Here is a 25,475-nt window from a genome sequence, read left to right on the forward strand (position 1 = left end):
CAACCACTCCTGCTATGGCAGAGTTTCCATCGTCCCGCCCACCTGGCCACCCTCCCCTGGAAGGGCTCTCATTTGGTGCCAAGGAGCCCTGAAGTCATCACTGTCACCACCATTATCACTGGATGATGGTGGTGGTGATGATGAGGATCACACCAGGGCACACAGGTGGTGAGCACCTAGGCACGTCGGTGGCCCAGTGGATAACCGGTCACTCAGCAGAGAATTACAGACCACAGAGTAGGAGCTCAAAGAGACCTTCGGGTCCATCTAGTCCAACCCTTTATTTGGCCGAGATCCAGACAAGCTTGACGTCTTGCATAAAGTCCCACATGGAGGGAAGTGTGAGAGCTGCGTGTGGAACCTGAGTCTAACTTCAAACCCGGCGCATGCCCAATGCACCTCCTGCCTTTGAATCTCACTCAGATATATATTAGCTGCAGGACTCAGGACGAGTCACCGAGATGAAGCTTCTTCATTCATAATGGGGTTAATCACCGCCGTCCCGACCTCAGAGGGCTGTGGTGAGGATCAGATGAGACAAGATGAGCTTTGTAAACCTCAGAGTACCATTACAGAATGTCAGCCAGTATTACTGGTATTATTATTATTATTCCCCTCTCCTAATTCTCAGGCAGCTAGGTAGTGGAGTGGGTAGAGCACACTGGACCTGAAGTCAGCAGGACTCATCTCCCTGAGTTCAAATCCAGCCTCAGACACTTCCCAGCTGTGTGACCCTGGGCAAGTCACTTCACCCTGTTTGCCTCAGTTTCCTCATCCATAAAATGAGCTGGAGAAGGAAATGGCAAACGAGTATAGTATCTCTGCCAAAACAAAACCCCAAATGGGGTCACAAAGAGGCAGTCACAACCAAACAACAATAATCTCCCAATTCCTACAATATCTAGAAAGTCGATTTTCTCAACCTTTACCTGCCGATCTCAAAAAACAACTACACTTCTCCCCTCCCTCCCACAACCATACCAAAAATTAAGACAAAATTGTTCAGGGAAAACAGTTCTCCCAAGTGACAGGCCCTTCGATCCCGCATGCTCCAGCAGTCCAAACACAGGGACTCATCAGGCTGGCAGCTTCTCAGTATTATGGGAGCCCAGTCAATCTCTCAGTCCTCACGCCAATTTGCATGTGATTACCCAGGAACCCCTGCGCCCAGATTCCACTTTTGCAAATTCCCACCCGTTTTGTGTCATAAATAAGATAGGAGACAGAAAACTAATACAGGCCTGTGATGCATTATTCATGCTGCGTGGCGTTGTTATGAAAGATTTACAACAGCTAATACATGCAAACTCAGTTTGGGCACTAAATGTGAAAATTAAGGGTGGGAATGCCAGGGTAGGGGGGAGACGCGATTCTGTAAATTCTGTTGATGCCGAGGGGCCTCGAGATGTTTTCTCCTTGTCATGTTTAGTGACAAGAAATATTAGTGATGGGGTCAGAGGGCAGTGCCTAAGAACCAAGGAGACAGTGGGAGCTGGGAGACGCCACAGCCAGAGAGAACAGATTATGATGGAGAACGCATCTTGCCGTAAGTGCCCTTGATGCGTACGGCTCAAAGCTGGGAGCCATCTCGAACTCGAAGCCCTCCATTGAGCCCCTTCCTGATTACCATCCACTCCCCCCGCCAGCTGCCTCTCTACTCTCAGCCTTTCAACTTCAGTCTGCAGTAATAACGCCTTGTGTGATAAAGTGTGCTCATGGAGCTGGACTTCCTTGCACCCTTGTGACATGCCTGTTGAAGGGCAGGGCAGGCAGTCATTCCTAGAGCAATATATAGATCTACAGCCGGAAGGGAACCTTGGAAGGAGTGCTCTAGTCCAACGCCCTCATACCACACACGAGTCAACCGAGGCCCAAAGGTTACCTGACTCGTCCAAGGTCACACAGGCAGGATGGGAATACAGGTCTTCTGACTAGAAAACCAGTGCTCTATCCGCTGCATTCCATAATCTGCTCAAAGTGGTTCTTACCCCATTTTACGGGTGGTGACTGTGGTTCTCGTAGTGTGCAAAGGGTACAGGGATTTGGGATCAAAGAACCTGGCTTCACTCATTCGTTCATTGAGCATTTATTAAGTGTTTTCTGTGGGCCAGAAGATAAGGCTACAGAGACATAAGGGACGAAGGCTTTGCCTGCACTCCACTGGAGGAAACAACACCTGCACAGAGAATGAAACCAAATTACAGACAAATACAAAAGCTCAAATAAGGGCTCGACCACTTCCTGGGTCACCTTGGGCAAACCACTCCACTCCTTTTCCCCACTTGTAAAATTAAAGCCAGCTCTTTATAAAAGCTGGACTCAGGGTCCAAAGGACCTTCTGACCTAAACCATCTGTGTGACCCCGGTCAAAGTGCCCCCATACAACTGCCTAAGCCCATAAATTGGGAGGTAAGTGTCAATCTGCACTGGTGGAGGGGATGGATCACTGAGGACTCCCTCCACAGAGGAAATCACAGGTTCTGGTTAAAAAATGAAAATGAGGCGGGGACAGAATAGATGATGTCTAAAATGTCTCTGGAGTCAGAGAACCCAGGTTCAAATCCTGTCTCTGACACAACCTGTATGGTCTTAGGCAAATCCATTCATTTCTCTGGGCCTCAGTTTCCCCACCTGTAAAATGAGGTGGTTGGACTAGATAGCACCCACTATAATTCTGTGATCCACTCTACTTTTTGGACAACTCTGATGTTGGGGTAGGGGGGGCCCATAGTGCATAGAGTGCCTGGCCTGGAGTCAGGAAGAGCTATCTTCATGAGTTCAAATCCAGGCTGTGTGACCCTGGGCAAATCACTTCACCGTGTTTGCCTCAGTATCCTCATCCATAAAATGAGCTAGAGAAGGGAATGGCAAATCACTCCAGTATCTTTGCCCCAGGGGTCACAGAGAGTTGGACAAGACTGAACAACATGAACTATTCTCTACACGTCTTGACTGCTTTTCCTGCCTCCACGAATTTACACAGGCCATTTCTCATGCCGTCCCACCTGAGGTCTGCCTCTCAGAGTCCTAGGCCGAGCTTGGGTGCCACCTTCCCTGAGAAGCCTTTCTTGGTTAAACCACCCAAGAGTCCTCTCTCCCTTATTTTTCCCTAACTGTTTTATCTGTGTCCATGGCAGGAGAACGGAGGCCCTGAGGGCAGGAGTTGGCTCACAACTGCCCTTGTATTCCCACCACCTAGCATGGTACCAGGCACAGACAGGGCTTACTCATTATCTGTACAGTTGGAAGACGGCCCCTGACCCTAGTAGGACACAGGCTTTGACTAGTGACCTCCATGTTGCTCTGAAGCATCCACCTTCTGTCACTGGTGATTAATGGCTTGAATTGTCATGATGACCTGATAGGGTTGGGGGGAGGTGAGAGAGGTAAAGACATGGGCCGTGGAATGGAGACAAGTTCACTGGTCTGCACCAAACCCTGTCAGCCTTCCACTGAGCTAAGCAGCCAGCCAGAGGGCCCACTAAACACTTGGTCGATGAATTTAACTCATTGCTTCCCCCATGCCCTAGCTTTTGAAGCTTGGAATCAGAACCTTAAGATTCTGTGAGACATAAAAGAGCTAGGTGCCACAGTGGACAGAGCAGCGGGCCTGCAGTCAGGAAGACCTGAGTTCAAATCTGGCCTCACATACTGACTAGCTATGGGACCCTGGGCAAGTCACTTAACTTCTGTCTGCCTCAGTTTCCTCATCTGTAAAATGAGGCAGGGAGATAATAATAGCACCTACCTCAAAGGACTGTTATGACATAATATTAGTAAAGTGTTTAGCACAGGGCCTGGCGCATAGTACATGCTGTGTAAATATTAGCTATTATCATTATTATCAGCACTCAGAGAAAAAGACAAACCAGTGAAGCATCGTACCATGAATGGCATGAATGGATCAAGGGCCCAAGATACATTCACTCCAGCTTTCACCGCCAGGCAACAGCTCAAGGAAAAAGAACGAACCCTCTGCTCTGGAAGGACGGAAGGAGAAGGAGCTCCAAGGTCCATGAGAAAAAGGAGGGGGCTGGGCCACGAGGTCTCAAAGTCCCTCGCAGGGAGAATGTCCTCCCCGTCTTCTACATTGGAAAGTCCATTTAACAAGCACTTACTGAGCGCCTAACACGGGCCGGGCTCTGTGCTCAGTACTGGAGACGCAAAGACAAAAATAGAACAGTTCCTGCCCTCGAGGAGCTGACCTTCTACTGGGGAGACACAGCATGAACACAGATAAGGAAAAGGTAGAAAGACGATGGGGTCCCACTCTCTGTTCTAAAGGCCCTCCCAGCGCTGACACCCTGTGTTCTAAGGGCCCTCCCAGCTCTGACATTCTGTGTTCTGAGGGCCCTCCCAGCTCTGGCATCCTGTGTTCTAAGGGCCCTCCCAGCTCTGACATTCTATGTTCTAAGGGCCCTCCCAGCTCTGACATTCTGTGTTCTAAGGGCCCTCCCAGCCCTGACATTCTGTGTCCTAAGGCCCTCCCAGCCCTGACGTTCTGTGTTTTAAGGCCCTCCCAGCCCTGACACCCTGTGTTCTAAGGGCCCTCCCAGCCCTGACACCCTGTGTTCTAAGGGCCCTCCCAGCCCTGACATTCTGTGTTCTAAGGGCCCTCCCACCCTGACATTCTGTGTCCTAAGGCCCTCCCAGCCCTGACGTTCTGTGTTCTAAGGGCCCTTACAGCTCTGACGTTCTATGTTCTAAGGGCCCTCCCAGCTCTGACGTTCTGTGTTCTAAGGGCCCTCCAACTCTGACATTCTGTGTTCTAAGGGCCCTCCCAGCTCTGACATTCTGTGTTCTAAGGGCCCTCCCAGCCCTGACATTCTGTGTTCTAAGGGCCCTCCCAGCTCTGACACTCAACCTGCTAATTCCAAAGAATGTAATCTGCATTCTACCTATAGTACTCCACAGCAGGGGGGAATGGATGAGTGTTATTAGCAAAGTCTTTCTAACAATAAGGAAGCTGGCTTTGGAGACACTGATTTGAGAAGAAAACGTCCTGTTTCCTAACCACATGGGCTGGGGAACAGGGAAATGAATTTCCTTCTTCTGGCCACCTGCGTCCATTCGTAGGGGCCCAGGCCAAAGGGAAGAGCACCCATGTCTTCGGGCCCCTGTGGGACCATCCCCCTCCCATAGCCTCAGTTAGAAACCAGGCGGGTGGGTCTGGGACAGATAACAGGCGTCCTTGCCAGCTGGGCCAATTCCGTTTTCTTTCAATTAAGATGCAGGCATCATCTCAGCCTGCTTCCCCCTCCAGCGATCAGAGAAAATGAACTCCAGAAAGACTGGATTAGACTTTGAAGGCGGCGATCTAGATAATGAACGTGGAGGCCGCCGTGTTGACACAGGCCGTGGGTGCGTGACATTCCTCCTTTGACAGTCCCTGCCACGCCCCCTCCAAGAGGATCGAGGTGCCGAGCCGCCAGCCGGGCAGCGATCCCCGTACACGTGGCCGACGTCTGCAGCATCAGCAGAGCAGCAGCCGGACAGGGACAAGAGGAGAGGACGGCACAGGCAGCTCACGCGGAGATCTGACCAATGCCCCTCTGAGTGGGGCTGACCAAAGCCATCCTCTGATGCCTCACCAGGGGGTGTGGTGATCTCAGCCTCCCAAAGACTAGGCGGGAGGGTCACAAGCCCTGAAAGGGCTGGAGTTAGAGAGGGAATCAGCATTTATTAAGCACCTACTCTGTGCTAGGCACTGTGCTCAGTGCGTTACAAATATGATCTCATTGGACATTCACAACAACCCTGGGAAGTAGGTGCTATTATTATCCCCATTTTACAGGTGAGGAAATTGAGGCAGACAAAGATTAATTGGCTGCAAGGATGGAGTGGGTATGGTTTAGCTCTGAAAATCTTAAGGCAGCAAAGTGGGAAAGCCAACACATTGGAATATGTACCACATAAGTTTAGGAGAAGTTAAAAGAAGACCTTCTTCCTCCATCAACCTGAAATTCACGGATTAGTGCAAGGGACAACCCAGGGAGGGAGAGAAACAGATCCAAAGATTCTGGACAAATGTATGGACAGTTGAATCATTATGGCTAAAGAGAGATGCGAAGAGGGGCCTGACCTTTAAAAGAAGGCTCGGAAAGGCCAACCAGGCCCTCTCCATTCTCCCTCTCCCTCCCCTCTTCCCCTCACTACAACATGGTCTCAGAGCCTTTGTCTAAGAAAGACTTTTCCTCAGAGCAGATTTAGTATGAGGGCCCTTGTCCTCGTTTTCTAGGCAAGGAAAACAGGGTTCTAAAAATGCTCTGCCCAGGGACACATGCCTACCACATGTCCAAGAAGAGAGATCAAGCCAACTCCCTCGTTTAATAAGGGAGGAAATGCAAGTCCAGACAGTGAAAGCACTAGGTCTTGAACTCAGGTCTTCTGCCCTGGTCAGACCGCAGCTGCAGAATTCGTTCTGGACACCACAAGGGAAGGTAGACAGTGTCCAGAAGACAGCAAGCAGAGTGGGGAAGGGCTTTGAGCCAGGGATGTACGGGGAGAGGTGAGATGAAGTAGGAATCTCAGTGTTATGGAAAGACTTGAGGGGAGGGACACCATCTTTGGTTTCTGAAGAGCTGTCCATGGAAGAGGGAGAAGACTTCTCCTTCCTCTAGCGCCAGAGGACAGATGAGAAGTGACAGAGAGAAGGCAAAGAGACAGGTTTAGGATGGACGTCCTATGGGGGAGAGCTGTCCAACACTGGTGTGGGCTGGGCCTTGGAGAGGGTGGGCTCCCCCTCACCTAAAATGGATGCCCGGGATGGACGACTGTTTGGCACATGTCACAAATAGTGGGAGCAAGTCCTGGTTTGGGCACATTCCCTTCCAGGTACTCATTGCATTAGATGATCGTGGAGGTCCCTTCCAATCTCCCAATGCCATGACTCCTAATGACAGCCAGCATCTATGCAGACCTTTTAAGCTTTGCAAAGTGCTTTACACATATTGTCTGATTTAGTCCTAAGGAGGTAGGGGCTTTATCCCCATTTTACAGATGAGAAACTGAGAGAAGGGGTAGGGGTTCCCTAGCTACTAAGTATTTGTATCTTCCCAACTCCACGTCCCGCGCTCTATTCACTGGGCTGCCTATGAAGAGAAGTCTTCCTGTATTGTCTGGCTATTTGTCCAGTAGTGAAATTTTACAGAGATGTTCTGGCCTTGCCCTCTCATACACACACACACACACACACACACACACACAATCACAATGGACATCCTGCCCCAAAAGGCTCCTGCCTGCTCCCCTTGCAGTGAAGAGAGCTAGAGGGGGAGGGCCGGAGGACACAGCACAGAGGATGGCCCAGGCCATCATTAGCAACCATTTCCAGAGCCTCAGTGGCTGTCAATTGGGCCCCATTTCAATTCCATTCCAAACTGCAGGAGCGACTCTTTATTAAATATGGATAGCATTCACCTTGTTACAGTACAGAATGGAAAAATGATTGCGTGTGCCGAAGGCTCGCTGCCTGCATCTCACTGGGCCCTGAAACTTTTCAATTTTGTTGGACTGCTGTGGGCTCGAGCTTCTGCTGCTCTAGGCCCTGCCGCCCCTCCCTCCCCCTACAGTGCTCCAGCATGGTGTAAAATGCAGGTGAAAGGCCATATTGATCCCCTTTTAAGGGCTTCGAGCACAGAACTAATCTTAAATCATCACAGCCACAAGCTGGAGGCTGCTGTGCACTCTGGCCCCGGGCGGGCAGGCGGGAGCCAGCCTTTCAGGAGACTGGCTATGTGGGCCAGGGCCAGGCTGTAGGAAGCAGGGGAAGGGGAGCAGGAGAGAGAAAGGGAGAGGTCAGAGGGGAACAGGATACCAACCCGGGGTGATCTTTCCCTTTTGCATCCTGCAAGGAGCACCGAGGAAAAAAAAAAACATCCACCTTAGGATGTGCAGGGCTTGAAAGACAAGAGTAGAATGAAGGCCAGGTGCTGTCTATCCATCCTGTCCTGGGAAGACTGCTTAGAGAGCCCTTATTTCATTGTCCTCACGCCCAGTGGTGGGACAGACTTTAGGGGGACCAATGCTCCCTCCCACATCAAAATACAACAAGAGGGATCCAGATCAGACTTGGAGAAAAATCCCTGATCCCTAAAGCTAACTAAATGTGTGCAGAGAAGACAAAGGAAGCCTGTAGAATGTTAAAGAGGCGCCACGGGGAGAGCTCAGCACTGTTCTGGGCAGCCCACATTCTGTCTCCAGTAGGCATCAATGCTTGCATGTCCTCGGGCAAGGCGCCTTCTCTCTCAGCACCTCAGGAGCTCCACTTAAAATGCAGGGATTGGACAGGATGACCTCCATGTTCTTCTAGACTTAAATATACGATCTTTCCAGCTCTGATATTCTACAGTGTCCCAACTATGGCATCCTGTGCTCCAAGACCCCTCCCAGTTCTGACACTCTGTGTTCTAAGGCCCAATTCTGACATTCTCTGTTCTAAGGCCCCTCCCAGCTCTGACATTCTCTGTTCTAAGGGCCCTCCCAGCTCTGACATCTTGTGTTCCAAAGCTCCTCCTAAACCTGGCATTCTATGTTCTAAAGGCCCTCCAAGCTCTGACACTCTCTGTTCTAAGGGCCCTCGCAGCTTTGGCATTCTCCTCTTCAAAAAACCTCTTTGACATTCTATAGCTCTAAATGGGGGGAGGGGTTCCCCTTGAACAGGCAAATTTCAAAGATGCTAAAAGTCAAAGGTGAAGAAACTGTGTCAGATGCAGAGCAGCCCTAGAACATATGTGCATGGAAAAGCAACATCTCCTTTGCTTACCTGCCAAGGACAGGAAGGGAGGGAGAGAGAGAGAGAGAGAGAGAGAGAGAGAGAGAGAGAGAGAGAGAGAGAGAGAGAGAGAGAGAGAGAGAGAGAGAGAGAGAGAGAGAGAGAGAGAGAGAGAGAGAGAGAGAGAGAGAGAGAGAGAGAGAGATGGGGAGAGAGAGAGAGATGGGGAGAGAGAGAGAGATGGGGAGAGAGAGAGATGGGGGAGAGAGAGAGAGAGAGAGAGAGAGAGAGAGAGAGAGAGAGAGAGACAGAGCGAGAGAGAGAGAAAGAGAGAACCAATGCTGTCTCCTAATACAAGCTCTCAGCTGCTGGGGGAGAAAGGGAGACAATGAGGGTGATGGGTGAGGTGACAGAAATCCTCCCTGGGATCTGCTCTTGAACATGGAAATAACAAAGAAGCAAGTCTGAAATCTTAGTTGAGGGGAGAGAGTTATAAGGGTGAATAAAGCTCAGAAACTTCCTCTCAAGAGGCAACATGATATCACATAAAGAGCCTGCACTGGGAGTCCAAGGACCTGAGTTCGAATCTCAGCTCTGCTACCTCAGTGACCTTAGGCAAGTGACTTCTCTTCTCTGTTATTCTTACCTATAAAATGGTGGGTAGGTACAAGGGGGAGAAAACTAGAGGACCTTTTCTGATTTTCCTAGTACTCTCTGAGCCTTCCTATCTCCCTCAGCCCTGCTGCTGCTTCTACTTTCAGAGCTGTCCTGATAACACCAACAGGATCCCAATAGTCCGCAAATCCCTCTAGACCATCTTAGGAGACATGGGGAGGACAACTGCCCAAGAAGCCCCTGAAAAGTCAAGCCCCATCCCCCAGCTCCAGGATAGCTGTGAGCCGTACCAGAGGAAGGCGGCCTGATGCCCTCCATCCAGGGACCTCCTCCTACTGGACAAACACCAAAAAGGGCCTGGCCAGGCTCCAGAAGGCTGGAGAGAACCAAGGAGGCCTTGAGGTATGGGGTAAGGAACACCAACCAGGGATCTGCTAGTCACTCTCCTCCCTTTGTGGAATAAAACTCAGAAACAGGTCAAACGATTTACGGAATTTACCCAAGCAGTGAGTACCCTCGCCCTCCCCCTATTTCCTAGAGCCGCGTCAGTCTGAGTTGTGTGCGAGCTCCCCACCCAAAACTATATTAGCTGTGAATGTGTCTTATCCCTACAGGAGATTCCAAGTTTGTCTTTGTCTTTTCTCCCCAGTGCTTAGGCCCATTATAGGCACTTAGCAAAGGCAAGAGGCTGACGGACTTGCCACAATGCTTTGCACATGGTAGGTGCTTAATTAATGTTGCTGCACAAATTGTCTCATCTAACCTTAGTTTACAGAGTAAACAACTGAGTCAAGGATGGGAAAATACAAACAGCAGAGCCGAGATGGAAGCCCAAGGCCTCTGGCTCCAAGCCCAGCACCTTCTCCAAGTAGAACAGCAGACACTGAGCTGGAACCCAATGGTTCCAGAATCACTAAGCCGTGATTATGCACCTAGCCAGTGTAGGGCCCTAAGCTGCTGAGGAAGGAGACACAAAGATTAATTGTGACACAGCTGTTGCTCACTGACTGGGAGATGAAGAAAAGCAAGCTGACCAGCCCCACAAGCCAGAGTTTAGGGAGAGAGGAGATGAAGCGGGAGACAGGGGGTGATACCTGAGTCTCCAAAGTGGTGGCATCCAGCACAATGACCTGGTGCCCACAACTGGCCCACACAGCATCCTCCAGGCTCAGCAGGGTACGGATGGGCCCGGAGCCCACAGTCAAGCAGGTTGGTGGACTCTCCATCTCCCATAGGCCCCCTGGGGGAGAACAAAGATTAGGGGCTTAGAAAATGTCAGAACTGAAACTTTAGAACATATATTGGAATGTAGAATGTTAGGGCTGGGAGGAAATTTGGAACACAGGACGTCAGAGCTGGGAGGGCCCTTAGAACACACAATGTCAGAGCTGGGACTGATTTCTTAAAGTACATATTCTAACCCTCCCATTTTAGAGAAGATAAAACTGAGGCCCAGAGAGGCGATGTAATTTGCATCAGGTTACACACAGAACTAGTAACGAGGTCCAGAAGGACCCTTTGCTCTCAGTCCAACACTCACTTTGGAGTTCTCAGGGACACATCCCATGCCTCCCTCACTCCACTTCTCCCCATTCTACAGGCCGGGAACCGCAGTTCCCCATTTCAGGGGGAGGCAACCTTCTGGAGAGAACACAAATCAATCCCAGGGGAGGAGTGAATACTAAGTAAGGTGCTGGAATGAGAAGCTGAAGAGCCGGTGGAGTTCTAAGGGCCAGCCCTGCCCTCTAGTGGTAGGAGAGAAAAATTACTGTACTGTAAAAATCCTGGCACTGGAGAAAGGAAAGGGGGAAGACAAGAGCCTCGTAGATTTAGAGCCAGAAGCCCGGAGACGGCATCTGCCCCTCCCCCCCTTCCCTCCCCAGCCCCAGCCCAATTTACAGATAAGGAGCCTGAGCTCCGGGGAGCTAAAGCCTCCTGTCCCAGGGTCACACAAGAGTGGAGCCAGGATGCGAACCCAGGTCTTCAGACTTAATCTGGTGTTTTCTCTCTGCATACTTGAGGGTTCTGGGTGGGATGAAGAGAACACTAGGCTGGAAGACATAGGAGACCTAAGCCCTAGCCTGACTTCTGCCAGGAGCTTGCTGTCAATGTCTATTCACCTCTCTCAGCCTCAGTTTCCTCTTCTGTAAGATGAGGAAGCCGGACCAGGCCACCTCTCAGGTCCCTTCCGGCTCTAAGCACTATCTTCCTAAGCACTACGAGGGTCCTTGAGATCTTTCATGGTCTCATTTTAGGGAGGAGAAAAAAGTAAATGAGTTGTTCAGTTGTACAAGTGTAGATGGGAGAGCAGGGACCTAGTGCCCTTAGCTCCAAATCCCACGTGCTTCCCACTACATCACTGAATGAGAGGATTGGGGGAGGGGGCAGGGGGCCATTGTTCTCCAAATCAAGTTGGGTCTCCTGGGGTCTCTTGGGGAGAGGGAGGGGGAAAGACAGGGCTTTCAAGAGGTAGGCATGAAGGGCCTCGTCCTGAAGCAGGCCTTCTGGGAACAGCCAGATCAGCTCTGGGGAGAGCATCCCCTATCCATTAGAAAAGAAATCAACAGGACGTCCCAGCTCATGCTGTTGTAGTAATCGCTAGAGTGAGGCCTCAGTTCTCTTCCTTAACAGCCTCTCTAGGAGGGGAATCTGGGTATGGTGAAAAGAACATTGGCCTGGGAGTCAGGACGCCTGGCTTCTAGGCCCCTCTCTGCCCCTGAGTTGCTGCTAATGTCCCTTCCCTTCAGTAGGACCTGTTGCTCCTTCTATAAAATGAGAGGGTTGGACTCAGGGACTTCCAAAGTCTTTTCCAGTTCTAAAAACTCCATCCTATTATCATGTGATCTTATTTTACAATGGAGGCTTAAATTGACAGAGCCAGGATTTGATCTCAGATTTTCTGACTTTAGATCCAATTTTCTTCCCATTATACTTGCTGCCCAACTATTTTTTTCGGGGGGGGTGTCTTTCTTTGTATCCCCAGCACTTAGCAGAGTATCTGACACACAGTAGGAGCTTAATAAATGCTTATCAATTTCCCGAGGGAAGACAGGAGTGTATTGCTGTGAGGGGTATCCGAGGAGCATCAGGACACGCTATTGGGCAGGGCCCCTCTTTAGTTCACCTTGCTGCCCCTCGATGCCAGCGCTCACACACAGCGTGACAGCCCATTCATCCAGCTGCCGCAGCCCAGCCTGTCAGCTGCTCAGCACTGTCAGATTAAGGGAGATGAAGGTCCTGTCTCAGGAAAGGCACCTTCATTGGGGAAGTGGGAGTTCCTCCTCCCACGGGCTGCAGCTGGAGAGGGTCCCACCCCCGATGGGGGAAGGCAGGTCCAGCGTGCTCAGGCTCTTGATCTGATCCGGAAAGGGAGAGCTGGGTGGGAGCTCTGGAGGGAGGGGGGAAAACATACTGTGCTGCTGCAGAAGAAAGAGCAGCCTCTGCCCATCAGCGTCAGGAGCCTGCATTTTAAGGCCCGGTTCCTCTATTGTATATACATGTGACCTTAAGAAAATCATATCAATTTTTCACATCTCAGTTTCCTGATTTGAAAAATAGGGGGTTGAAATAGACAATCAGTAAGGCCTGTACCACCTCCGACATCTTATGTTCTAAGATCCTTCCTGGCTATAACATTCTATATTCTAAAGGCCATACTGAGCTCTGATATTATATGCTCTAAGACCGATTACAGTTCTGACATTCTGTGTTCTCATGGCCCTCCCAGCTCTGACATTCTCTGTTCTAAGGGCCCCCCCAGCTCTGACATCACATAGTTCTGTGATTGTGAGTGACATTATCTCTGGAATCTAAGAAATGCTATTTTTAATCATTGACTACCTAGAAAGCAAGGCCCAGTAGGCTGATTAAATTAGGTTAAAACACTGTCAGCCCACTAAAGTTATTTGACAGATAGACACAAAGATACATAGATACAAAGTGTATTTACTCCATGTATTTGCCGTGGTAAAGTTTTGCTCTCCCTCACAACCAACACAAGTACAGAATGATCCCCCAAAGAAAAGATCAGCACATGCCCCAGGGAGGCCACACCACCTCATTATAAAATTTCAAATTTAGAAAGAAACTCAGAGTGCACCTGGCCTGACCTCTCTCTGAAGCAGCAGAGCTAAGAAAGGTAAAACAGAAAGCTTGTCTTCCACAACGTAAACAGGTTTTCTTCTCTCCAAGTCCCAGTTTCTTTTAAGTGGAGAACTTAGTTGATATTCAAGAGCCTTCACAGTTTCAATACTCTATATTCTAAATTCCACTCAGCTCTGACAATTTGTGTTCTAATACCTCCACCCCTCAGTTCTGACATTCTGGATTCTAAGGGCCCTCCCAGCTCTGACATTCTATGCTCTAAGGGCCCTCCCAGCTCTGATATTCTGTAATCTAAGATTCCTCCTATCCCCTGACATCCTGTGTTCTAAGGGCCTTCAGCTCTGACATTCTATGTTCTAAGGGCCCTCCCAGCTCCAATATTCTATGTTCTAAGGCCCCTTCCAGTTTCAGGTGCTCCACAAGTGTCAGTCATCCTCAGGAGAAAAGAGACAAGGGATGAATAGACTGGTTTCCAATTCTGGACCAAAACAAAGGAGATCTCTTCTAAATACAGAGCAAGAAGATGGGAAGAAAGGAGAGCTCACTCACAAGAGCCCAAACTGGACACTTTGACCTCCTTCCCTGCAGCCCTTCCTCTCTGCTTAGCTGATAGATTCCAGCCACAAATCCCTGCTTTCCAACCTAGGACCCTTTCAGTGCCAAATGATAAGGGTCAGGTAACAGAGGTCACAAAGGACCAAAAGTCTAGTCCAAAGGGCTGAAGGTCAGGCATGGAGATAGAGAAAAAAAGACATGGTTTCCATTGTGCCAAGTCCAATAAGGAGACAAGGGTAGACTAGGAACGGAAAAGTTAGAGCATCGTTGGCTACATCTCTAAGGATCTAAGCACAAATTTACATTCACACGCACGCTCTGTCTGATGGTGAGAGAAGTTTTTTTTTCCCTCCCTCTTACCCCCTTTAATTAAAAACTATAAATGCCTTATCAAAAGCTAATTAAAAATACCAACATACTGCCAAGTGGCAAAAAAAAAAAAGCTCAGTACAAATATCCGTTTATAACCCTGCAGCAGGCCAGGATGACACAGCGATTAGAGCTGCAGCGGAGGAGAAAGGGAAGGCACCAGGATCTACGGCCACCGTCCTCCCCATCAGAAGAATTGATCATCCTGCACACCAAGGCTCTGCTCTCGAGTACTTGGTTCCCTCCTGGCACTGTCGGCCATGCGGAGAAGTGTGAGGACCTCCAAGTCGCCATTACGACCCGTTACCTAACACAGCAATCCCTTCCAAGGTGGGCCTGACAGCTGGTCAGCCTGCCGCTACCGAGGACGCCCCAGTGACAGGAGCTCAGGATTGTGGAGGCAGCAGGTTGTTAAAAAAAAAAAAAAGTCCTGCCAACCCTTGAGTCAAAATCTCCCTTCATACGCCTGGGAGAGAAACCAAAAGAAATCCAGAATCCTGATAACAGAAGACAGGAGCTGCTACCCTGGATAATGTCTGGCAGGAATATTTCTGCCTCCAATCCCCACCTCCCCTCCCAGCCCCAATAGCTCTGGGTACAATGTTATATGGTAGAACCCGAGGGTTCTAAGAAGGGGCCTTAGAAATAATCCTATCCCATCCTCAACTGAATCACAGCACAAAACTCAGAATGACTGAACATCTACTGTTAGAGCTGGGAGTCCTTAGAACACAGGATGTCAGAGCTGGGAGGGCCCTTAGAACCCAGAATGTCAGAGCTGGGAGGGCCTTAGAACACAGGATGTCAGAGCTGGGAGGGGACTTAGAACACAGGATATTAGGGCTGAGAAGGCCCTTAGAACACAGAATGTCAGAGCTGGGAGGGGACTTAGAACAAAGGATGTCAGAGCTGGGAGGACCCTTAAGACACAGAATGTCAGAGGTGGGAGGGTCCTCAGAACACAGGATGTCAGAGCTGGGAGGGCCTTAGAACACAGGATGTCAGAGCTGGGAGGGCCTTAGAACACAGGATGTCAGAGCAGAGGCGGGGGGAGGGGGCACTTCATACTGGCCATGCCCCATCCCTGGATTGCACGCCCTTCTCTCTTAGAATCCCTTGTTTCTATCAAAGTCAGTCAGAGAGCCACCTTCCACAGGAAGCCTACCATGATCCCACCATTTAATATTGCCTTTCCCCAGAAATCACCTTGTTTGTAGGTAGCATTTTCTCACTTTTGTCCACGTTGTTCCCTCCCCTCAATGGAACTTGAGGAGCTCTTACTGTTCTGTTATTTGCCTTGACTCTCTAATGTCTAGCACAATGACGGGCACATAGTAGGTATTTAATAACGGCTTGCACATTTGATTGGCATGGAATGAAATGGGACTGAACTAAAGCACACTGAGCAGAACAGAGTGACTTGGCGCTAAGCAGGTAAGAAGGCGCCCCGAATGTTTACAAGCCCCTCCCTCTTCCCGGTCCATCCATCCATCTCCCTTACCGCTGCTCTGGGGGTAGGCAGCAACGGTCCCATCCTGCAGGCCAGCAAAGAGGTAGTGGGGGCTGTAGCAGAGGCACAAGACGGGCTGCAGACCCGGACTCTTGCAGGTGACCAGGCACTGGGTCCCCGTGTCCACACTGCCATACACAAGGATGCTGGGGAGAGACAAAGAGAAGCCTCAGCCCCAACACACCTTGAAACCTGCCTTTTCCCACATAGCCTGACCCAAAGAGTATGGTCTCTTCTGTGTCATGGACCCCTCTGGCAGTGTCTGATGAAGCCTATGGATATCCCTTCTCACAAGGTTTTTAAGTGCATAAAATAAAACATAGAAGAAGAAACTAACAAAAGAAACTAATCATATTAAAATAAAGATGTATTTTTTTTCTCCACAAAAGTTCACAGAAGATTGAAATCTGGACCCCAGGTTAAGACTCGGGTCTGGGCAGATCTGACACAGCTGTAGCATAATTTCCAGAAAGCACATTGAACTTGGAGGCAGGAAAACTGAAGGGGTGTCCAGGTTTTGCCACTTAGAAGTTGAAAAAATATGGACCTCAGTTTCCTCATCTGTAAAAAGGAGATGATAACGCCCACCCTGACTCACGGGACTATTTTCCAGTGACTTGAAGGAGATAATCATGAGAATCACAGTGAGACAGATAAACAACAGACCAAGAGATACATAGATACATGCAACCATGAGATAACAGTAACCAAGTCAACATCGCCATTTCCAAAAAGGGTGCTCCGACACACGAACTCCAGTCTCCACAGATCCCTTTTACTTGCCTGTCCAAAACCCCACAGGACCCTGACCCCCATTCCCTTTCTTTTTTTTTTCTTTTTTCTTTGTTTAGGCAATTGGGGTTAAGTGACTTGCCCAGGGTCACACAGCTAGTAAGTGTCAAGTGCTTGGTCCAAGGTCAGATTTGAACTCAGGTCCTCCTGACTTCAGGGCCAGTGCTCTATCCATTGCACCACCTAGCTGCCCCTCCCTGTTTCCTTTCACATGGTATCTTCTCCCGTTAGAATGTAAGCTCCCAGGAGCAGACACTCTCTTAATTGCTTCTATTTGTATCTCCAGATCTTACACAATGCTTGGCACACAGTAACTAATAAATGCTTTTTCTTTCATTTATCCTTTCATTCATTTAACTCATCGGCCATTAGGTGGGAGCTCCCCAGGCCCCCTTACCTCCCGTCCTGAAGCCCGAGGCAGACGGCTGGATGTACCAGAGATGAGGGGTCGGGGGCTGCCCCGCCTGATTCTCGGCCCTCCTCCTCCTCATTCTTCTCCGGAATGTATTCCATGCAAAGCACTGGGGAGGCCACAGGGAAGGACTTGACCAGTCTAGGCGTGGGTCGATTCAATGAGAAGATCTCCACCTGACCACCAGCACCATCCTGCCCACCGGCAACCTGGAAGGACAAAGAGACAGACAGGGCTGATCAGAGCTAGAGCCAAGAGCAGAATGGAGCAAACAGAGCAGAGGCAAAGGGCTGATTTCCCCAAGTACAGCCTTCCCCAGCTTCCCCCCGTGGGCTCTGGGGTGGGAAAGGCAATAGTAAACAAGGTATCTCATCTTTCTCTCAGGTCGAGGATTTAGCCTGAAGGGTCCTCGGAAAAGTGAGTTCAAATCCTTGGTTTTTTACTTACTATAACTTTAGACCAGTTGCTTCTCCTCTCTGGGACTCAGTTTCCTCTGCTGTAAAATGAGGGCACTGGATCATGGAATCATAGATTGAGCTGGAAGGGACCTCAAAGATCTTTCTGTCTGGCACCCTCATTTTACAGATGAAGATACTGAGGCACATATAAGTTAGATGTCTTGCCCGACATTACTCAAACTAATATCACTCGAAGCCAAGGATATCTCTGAGGTCCCATCTAACTAGCAATTCTGTGGCCCTAAAAGAGATCTGACCTTTCTCTGTGAAGAGGATATGCTCCAGAGTCACTGTCAGCAGGACATGAATTCCTAGTTAAATTTACAGTGGAAGGGATGGGCTGGCCTAAGTCACCGACACCATCTCCCCTATCCCCCATATGACCAAAGACATGCATTTGTGAAGTAACTGCTTGGGTGACCTCAGCCTCATTGGGATCACGAGACCTACAGAATTAATACTTCACCCTGCTCCCCGACACCTTCTAACTTGACCTTTTAAAGACAGAAACCAGGCTCTGGAAACACCAATGGAATCTAGGACCAAATACTTCAATACTCTCACCCAGGGGACCAGTCCTGTCTTCGCTGTCCTGAAGTCAAAGTGGAACCTGCTGTGACCTGGGCACAGGTTAAAGGGTGGCACTTACCCAGAGGTAGCCCTGAGGGAGGGATGTGCTGACAGCAGAGAAGCCTAGGAGAGGGGAGTGGACTGGACTGTGGATCAAGGACCTGAGCTGAGGGGAGAGAGAGGAAACAGAGCAGGCAATTAATTAATGTTTGTTGAATGACTGATTGATGGAATGAGTGAATGCAGATAGCTTAGGTTCTCCTGTCATAAGCTGGTATCTGTAGCAACATGGACTCTTAACCTACCTTCTCACCCAACAGATAAACTCATTGACTTTCTGGGTTGAACAGGACCTCAGAGATCATCTAATCCAACCCCCCTCATTCTGCAGATAAGGAAACTGAGGCCCAAAGAGGGCCTGTAATGAATTATGAGTGCAGAAACCTGGGTTCTAGTCTCTTGCCATTAAATTTCACTGTGCCACCTTAGACAAGTGATTTACCCGCTACAGATGAAAAACATTTCTGCTTCGAACGAGAGGTAAAAATATGGGCAGAGATTCCCAGTGGCCTTGAAGATATCTCTCTCTAAACAGAAATGTTTAGAATTTGTTCAATTCAAATTAATAAAAATTATTTCTGGCAGCCAGAGAATAGAAATTTCTTCCAAACAGCCTATTTCCTCCTTTACAAAATGTAGGGGTTGGACTAAAATCAGGGGTAGCCTCGAGGCCACATATGGCTCTCCAGTTCCTCAAGTGTGGCCTTTTGACTAAATCCAAACCTTGCAGAACAAATCCCCACCCCTGGACTAGATGGTCTCTAAAAATCCCTCCCAGCTCTAACATTCTCTAGTCTAAGGTCCCCTCCAGCTCTCACATTCCTTGTTCTAAGGACCCTCCCACCTCTGACATCTTATGTTCTAAAGTCCCTCCCAGCTCTGACATTCTATAAGCTTATGACTTATCCAAATTTCCCATCATTAAAACCTATTTCTTTTTTTAAAGTCATTATATTCATAGTAACCACCACTGATGATAGAAACATCATCATGGCTGTCTACCTATAGACCACAGCATTTACACTGCCCATTATAATTAATAATCTCTATAGCCTCGGCCCCTAGTGAGCAATGAGCAATTAAGACACAAGTTGGCCAGAGCCTGGCTCTCTGTATCTCTCTGACTATGGTGAGGGCAGTGTGCTACAGCACAGAATGGGACCTGGGCCTTTCATGACCCTCTATGCATGAGATCTGCCACTCCTTCCTGCAAGAAAGATGGTTATTATCAAAGCCCATTCTGTCCTTCCCCAGGAAGGAGTCAGAAACAGACATTTTAAGAATCCTTAATCGTAATCCAGGTCACGGCCTCCATACTACTGTATTAACTTCTCTTAGGGCATGTGCTGCCCTCTGCTGGTGTAAAGATGATAAAGACTACACAGGATTCCAAAGCATGTTTTGAACTTTCTAACAAAGTCAGCAAATGTTTCATATGAGGTAATTTGATAGTCCTGTAGAGGATCCCAGACATCATCCAAATCAACCCACTCATTTTCCAGAGGAGGAAACTGAGGCCAAGAGAGAAGGGATTTGCCCAAGGTCTCACACAGTTTAATAAATAAAAATGCTGAATTTGAACCCAGATCCTCTGTCTCCAAATCCAGTGTTCTTTCCATATGATCTAAAAGTCAAAGAAATCATAGAGACACAAAGACAGCAACTCAGGAAATCAGGCTCTGCTAAGATGAATCCTCACTCAACTCTCTTGCTTGCTTCTTCCTCTTATCAGCATATGCCACAACATGTAAGCCTGTTTGAGGAATACCAGCTCAGAGGTCTAGGCTCTCCTGGCTTTTAATTAGTTGTTTATTGGCAGTGTTAGGGTGGAAAAGAGGTTCATGCTCTCATGAGTTCACATGACTGCCCTACTATTCCATTCAATGACTTTTCCAGGACCACAACATTCTTTCCTAGCCAGCAGTCCCTTACAAATGTGGTTTCCCCTTTTTAGGATGTAAGCTGCTTAAGGGCAAGATCTGTCCCCCTTTTGTATTTTTGCATCCTCAATTCTTAGCATCGTGCCTGGCATATAGCTCTTAATAAATGCTTCTTCCTTCAATCATTTATTAGGGTCACAGTTGCCTCTTTGCCATCACAGCTCAATTGCTCCGCCTCCCTACCTGTGCTAACACCCCATACTCAAAGACTTTACAGCCAGGGCTTGTATTCTTGCTGGTAGAGCCCTTGAGGACCCAGAGTCAGCTCTTCGACCCCTTGAAGCATCACAGGTTGAATTTAACATAAAGTCTTACACACAGTGAGCCCTTCATAAAGGTTGAATGGAAACGTAACCAACCAACTGCCTCAGCATACCTCCCCAGCATTCCCTGGAGAAATCGACTTGGCCATTTGGTCTAATTACATCCAACCCTGAGGCCAGATTTCTAGCAAAGGCTGCCATCTCCCCAAACTCTAACCCCCTCCTCCTCCACAACTCATCTCCATCACTGAGGGAGGATGGAAGGAATAGAAGAAACCATAACAAGAAAGCCAACAATAGTGCATCTGTTACTGGCAGTAATCGGATGAGGCCTTGACAATGTTTGGAAGACCTAATTCACTCTAATGATGGAAAGCTGATTGGGGCGCATCTGTACCAGAAGGGAGTGAGATGAGAGGAGGGAGGGAGTGAAGTGAGGCAGGTGAGGGGGGGGGGGAGAGAGAGAGAGAGAGAGAGAGAGAGAGAGAGAGAGAGAGAGAGAGAGAGAGAGAGAGAGAGAGAGAGAGAGAGAGAGAGAGAGAGAATGAACCAGGGAAGGGTGGATTTAAGAACAGCCGCTGGGGAGTGTCCCTGAAACCATCAGTCAGTGATGCCCATATTCAATATTTCTACATATACAGCAGGATCCACCCCCCCCCAACAAGGTGGCACAGCCCTCCCCAGGAGCAAAGCTATTCTCAGCCTGTATGTCTTTGTATTCCAGAAAGCTCCAAATGAGGATGTTGTGTGGGCCTCCCCGGAGCAAAGGAGCAGATGGTCGACCCTCCCCCACCTCCCCCACCTGAGAGACAATCTTCTCCGGAGGACGGCATTCAGCCAAAACAAGTATTAAAAAGGAAGCATCACATAGACTCTTCAAGGGAGCCCGAGAGCCTTCAAATTCCCAACTCAGAGGCATCGTGGGGTCGCTTCCTCCCCATCCCTCCTACCTCCAGAGAAACCCACAAATTCCAGGTCACCAAGGAAGGGTAGCCCAAGAAGGGTCCCAAACATAAAATCCTAGATTGAAAAAAAATCTCAGAGGTAAAAGTGACAGCAGTCAGATGATCCAATTGACAGATTAAAAATTAAAAAACAAAACCTGAGGGAAGTCCATCCATGCTTGCAACAGGTAAACCCCTCTAGGATACTTCCTGGCAAATGGTCATCTAGCACTTAGCCCAGTGCCTGGTTACACAGTCAGTGCTTAACAAATGTTTATCGACTGACTGATTATTGATCCAGCCTTCCCACCTGGATGACCCTCCCACCTGGACAACTCCCTGCTTTCGAGGCAACCCATTCATCTCTTGGACAGCACCAATGGTTTTCCTTACACAGAGCTGAAACCTGCCTCTCTGGAGCTTTAGCACGTGGCTTATGGTTCTGCCCTCCCACCTCCATGGCCAGGTAGAGTAAAACTAATCCATCTTCCATCTGCTAGTCCTTCCAACACTGGAGTCTGAATGCAGATCAAGGCATAACATTTTTACTTTTGGGGTTTTTTTCATTTTTTTCCTTTTGTACTGTTTCTTCTTTCACAACACGATTAATATGGAAATGTTTTACACGATTGCACATGTATAACCTACATCAGGTTGCTTGCCATCTTGAGAAGGGGGGAGGGAAGGGAGGAAGAAAAATTGGGAACTCAAAAATCTTTCAAAAATCGAATGTTGAAAATTGTCTTTACATGTAATTGGGGGAAAATAAAATACTACTAAATATTTTTTTAAATACTTAAAGTCAGCTATCTGTTACAATGGACCAATTCTTGCTTCCCAAGCCACAATAGGGAAAGGTTAAAGTGCTTCTATAATTTCCCCAATCAATTAATTTAAAAAAAAAAAAGAATAGAAAATAAGTTCCACTACTTGCATCAGGTGTGGCCAAAGCTTCTAGTCTGGGTAGGAAAGTCCGAGAATCCAGGCTGGACAGGACCTCTGAGATCACCTGATCTAACCTCCCACCTATTTCAGGAACTTCCCATTAACATCCCTAACAGGCTTTATATCCAGTCCCTGAAGAAGCATCCCATAATATAACCTATAGCTGGTATGAAAGCATACTCACTGTGGCCTCCACTTCTTTTTTCAATTTGTTTTATTTTATTTTTGGCAAGGCAATCGGGATTAAGTGACTTGCCCAGAGTCACACAACTAGAAAGTGTTATGTGTCTGAGGCCAGATTTGAACTCAGGTCCTCCTGACTCCAGGGCCAGTGCTCTATCCACTGTGCCACCTGGCTGCCCCTCTAATTCCTTTTAAAATACTAAGATATGATATTTCTTTTAATTCTTTTAAAGTTTATTTTAAAATTTCTTTTAAAATATTAAGATATACTATGTCAGTGTCCTAATCAAAAGCCTTTATTTTCTCCTGAATGGAGGGGAAAAAAAAACCATTACCACTTTTCCTCTGAATAGAAGACAATGCCAAAGAGAGAGTGTCCTAGTCATAAATCCTTTGTTTCATCCTTATCAAAGACAATCAGTTCTTTCAAGAGAAGACAATCCAACCCCATTGTAAGGGATCTCCCAGAAAATTAAGAAACTTTTATCTTATTCGTGGCAACCACACCAGGAGAAGATATGTCTTTGTTTATTTCAATGAAGAGAAGTATCTCTTGAGTGTTGCTTTAACCAGGGTGAAAAAACAGATTCCCTTTACCAACCAAAGGCAGTATCACTTAGTGGAGTCCAGGACTCAGCTGAGGGAGGTGGCTATTTTGGCAGGCCCTGGACCTGCTGTTGGTTTTCCTGGAAGACGGCGCTTCCAGCGTTAACATGCACCTCTCCACGTTAACATTATTACAGTTCAGCATGGCGAGTCAAGCCCTAAAACTGAATTCTGTATTCTTGTTTGACTCTTTCTGTGGAATTTGCCTTTTGTTTTCTGAACAATATAAAATAATTAGAAGAGGCTCAGGTCACAGCGAGGTTTTCCACCAGCCCTTTGTTCTCTCTTTCTAAGAAATCACACTTGGATAGGTAATTAATAAATTTGTTTCTGGCAGCCCTGTGCCAAATGAGCAGAGTACTGAGTTGTCCTTCCAAAATGCAAAGCACTTAAGAAGAAACTAGACAGGACAGTGGATAGAGTGCTGGGCCTGGAGTCAGAAAGACCTCAGTTCAAATCCTACCTCATAGACTTACTAGTTGTGTGACCCTGGGCAAGTCACTTGCCTCTGTCTGCCTCAGTTTCTTCCACTGTAAAATGGAGATAACGATAGCGTCTACTTCCCAGGGTTGTTGTAAGGGTCAAATGAGATAAGATACAAAGGTAAAGTACTTTGAAAACCTTAAAGCACTCTATAAATGCTAGCTATTGTTGTTCTTGCTCTTATTATTACTCCATTGGGTGCTGCACACAGTAGGCATTTATTTTGGTTGGAGGCAATCAGAGTTAAGTGACTTGCCCAAGGTCACACAGGTAGTGTCTGAGGTCTGATTTGAACTCAGGCCCTCCTGACTCCAGAACCACTGCTCTATCCCCTGCAACACACAATAGGCATTTAAAACTTTAGTTCAGCCTATAGAACTGAAATGAATGATAGATATTGAGCTAAAGTATGGCTCCTTCTACCCCTTGGGCCTCATTCTTACTTCTGGAAACACAGTCTAGATGGAAAGGTAGGGTAGTTCAGTGGAAAGAACGTTGGATTGAGAATCAGAGGTCCTGGGTGGGAATCCAGACTCTTACTTGACTATTCATGGGCAGGTCACTTAACTTTACCTTCATCATCTGGAAAATGGGTGTGTTTGAGTAAGAAAAGACTGAGTCACTCTCCAACTCTAAACCTATGCCTCTGTGAAAGTCAGTCAGTCAGAAAGTAAGCATTTGCCAAGCACCTACTATGTGCCAGGCAAAGTGCAACGTACTGGGGCAAAAGACAGTCCTTGCCCTCAAGGAACTTGTAATCTAACAAATAAACATGTTTGGGAAAACAATTGTCACCTCTAGGTATGAAGACGCGTGTCTTATGAGGAGACAGCCAATGATACCAGACAAGGTAGGATAAATTCCAGAAACCTGGTATAGACAGTAAGACTTATAAACTGGTCATATGCCCCCAAGAAAGCAAAAAACAAAAATCCAATCATATCGAAACATTCTGCATAGTGACAGCCACATAGTAGGTGCTTAATTGAGAAATGGATGAAAATAACTCCAGTTGAGGAAAGTAATGGTTAAATATTATGTATTAAGAGAAAAGAAATTCAGAGAAATATGGGACGTTCTTCTGATTGAGCTGAGAAAACCAGAATAAGCTGAACTGAGAGAGATCACAACATAAAAGACCTCTAGGAGGAAATCCAGCTCAGAATAAATGAAAAACTCATGGAGTCCCCAGAGAACAAATAATAAGATATACCTTGTCCTTCGTGGCAAAGGGTTGGGGTGGGGGAACTAGTAGGACAGAATATTGCATAGCCTGCTGGATGTGTCAGATTACATGTTCAGGTTTTTCTGTTTTGTTTTGTTTTGATTTGATTTGATTTTTTTTCTTGGCTAGGCAATAGGGTTAAGTGACTTGCCCAGGGTCACACAGCTAGTAAGTGTCAAGGGTCTGAGGCCAGATTTGAACTCAGATCCTCCTGATTCCAGGGCCAGTGCTCTATTCACCATATTCAGGTTTAACAGGGGTGGGTTTTGTTTTGTTTTGTTTTGTTTTGTTTTGTCACAAGGGAGAGTTCAACCTATTGAAAGAATAGAGCTAACATTTCCATAGCACGGTAAGGTTTGCAAAGCACTTTACATAGACTACCACATTTGATAAAAAGTCCAGTGTGGCAGGTGCTATGATTAACCCCATTTTACATATGAGAAAACTGAGGCTGAGAAAGGTTAAGTGACTTTTTGCAGCATCTGAACTCTTGCCTTCCCAACCACATGCCCCCTTGCTGCTTTAGATGACTGTGTTGGAGAGGAAAATAGACATCAATAAAAAAAATTTAACTACATTACCAGAGTTTCAAAAGAGGGAGATAATTTAACTAGAAAGTCATCTTTTCATCATTTCCTTGAAAAGGAAATACCAGGGGAAAAGAGAGGAGGAGGAAGAAAGATTCCTGTTGCTGGTTGTGAAAAATGAGGCTGGTCTGTACGGTGAAG

The 25,475-nt window shown here is 47.7% G+C and overlaps 1 protein-coding gene across 1 annotated transcript in view; it reads right to left on the reverse strand.

Annotated features, from left to right (window-relative positions):
* The window catches only part of ARHGEF10L (Rho guanine nucleotide exchange factor 10 like), a 219,623-nt gene that overhangs the window by 30,636 nt on the left and 163,512 nt on the right, over positions 1-25,475 (reverse strand). The window contains 4 exon segments of the mRNA XM_020972563.1: positions 10,423-10,568; positions 15,858-16,012; positions 17,056-17,279; positions 18,178-18,264. Of these exon segments, the coding sequence (XP_020828222.1) occupies positions 10,423-10,568; positions 15,858-16,012; positions 17,056-17,279; positions 18,178-18,264 (612 nt within the window).

This window comes from Phascolarctos cinereus, unplaced genomic scaffold (genome assembly GCF_003287225.1).
Source record: "Phascolarctos cinereus isolate Bilbo 61053 unplaced genomic scaffold, phaCin_HiC Scaffold_726;HRSCAF=1367, whole genome shotgun sequence".
Classification (NCBI taxonomy): Eukaryota; Metazoa; Chordata; class Mammalia; order Diprotodontia; family Phascolarctidae; genus Phascolarctos; species Phascolarctos cinereus.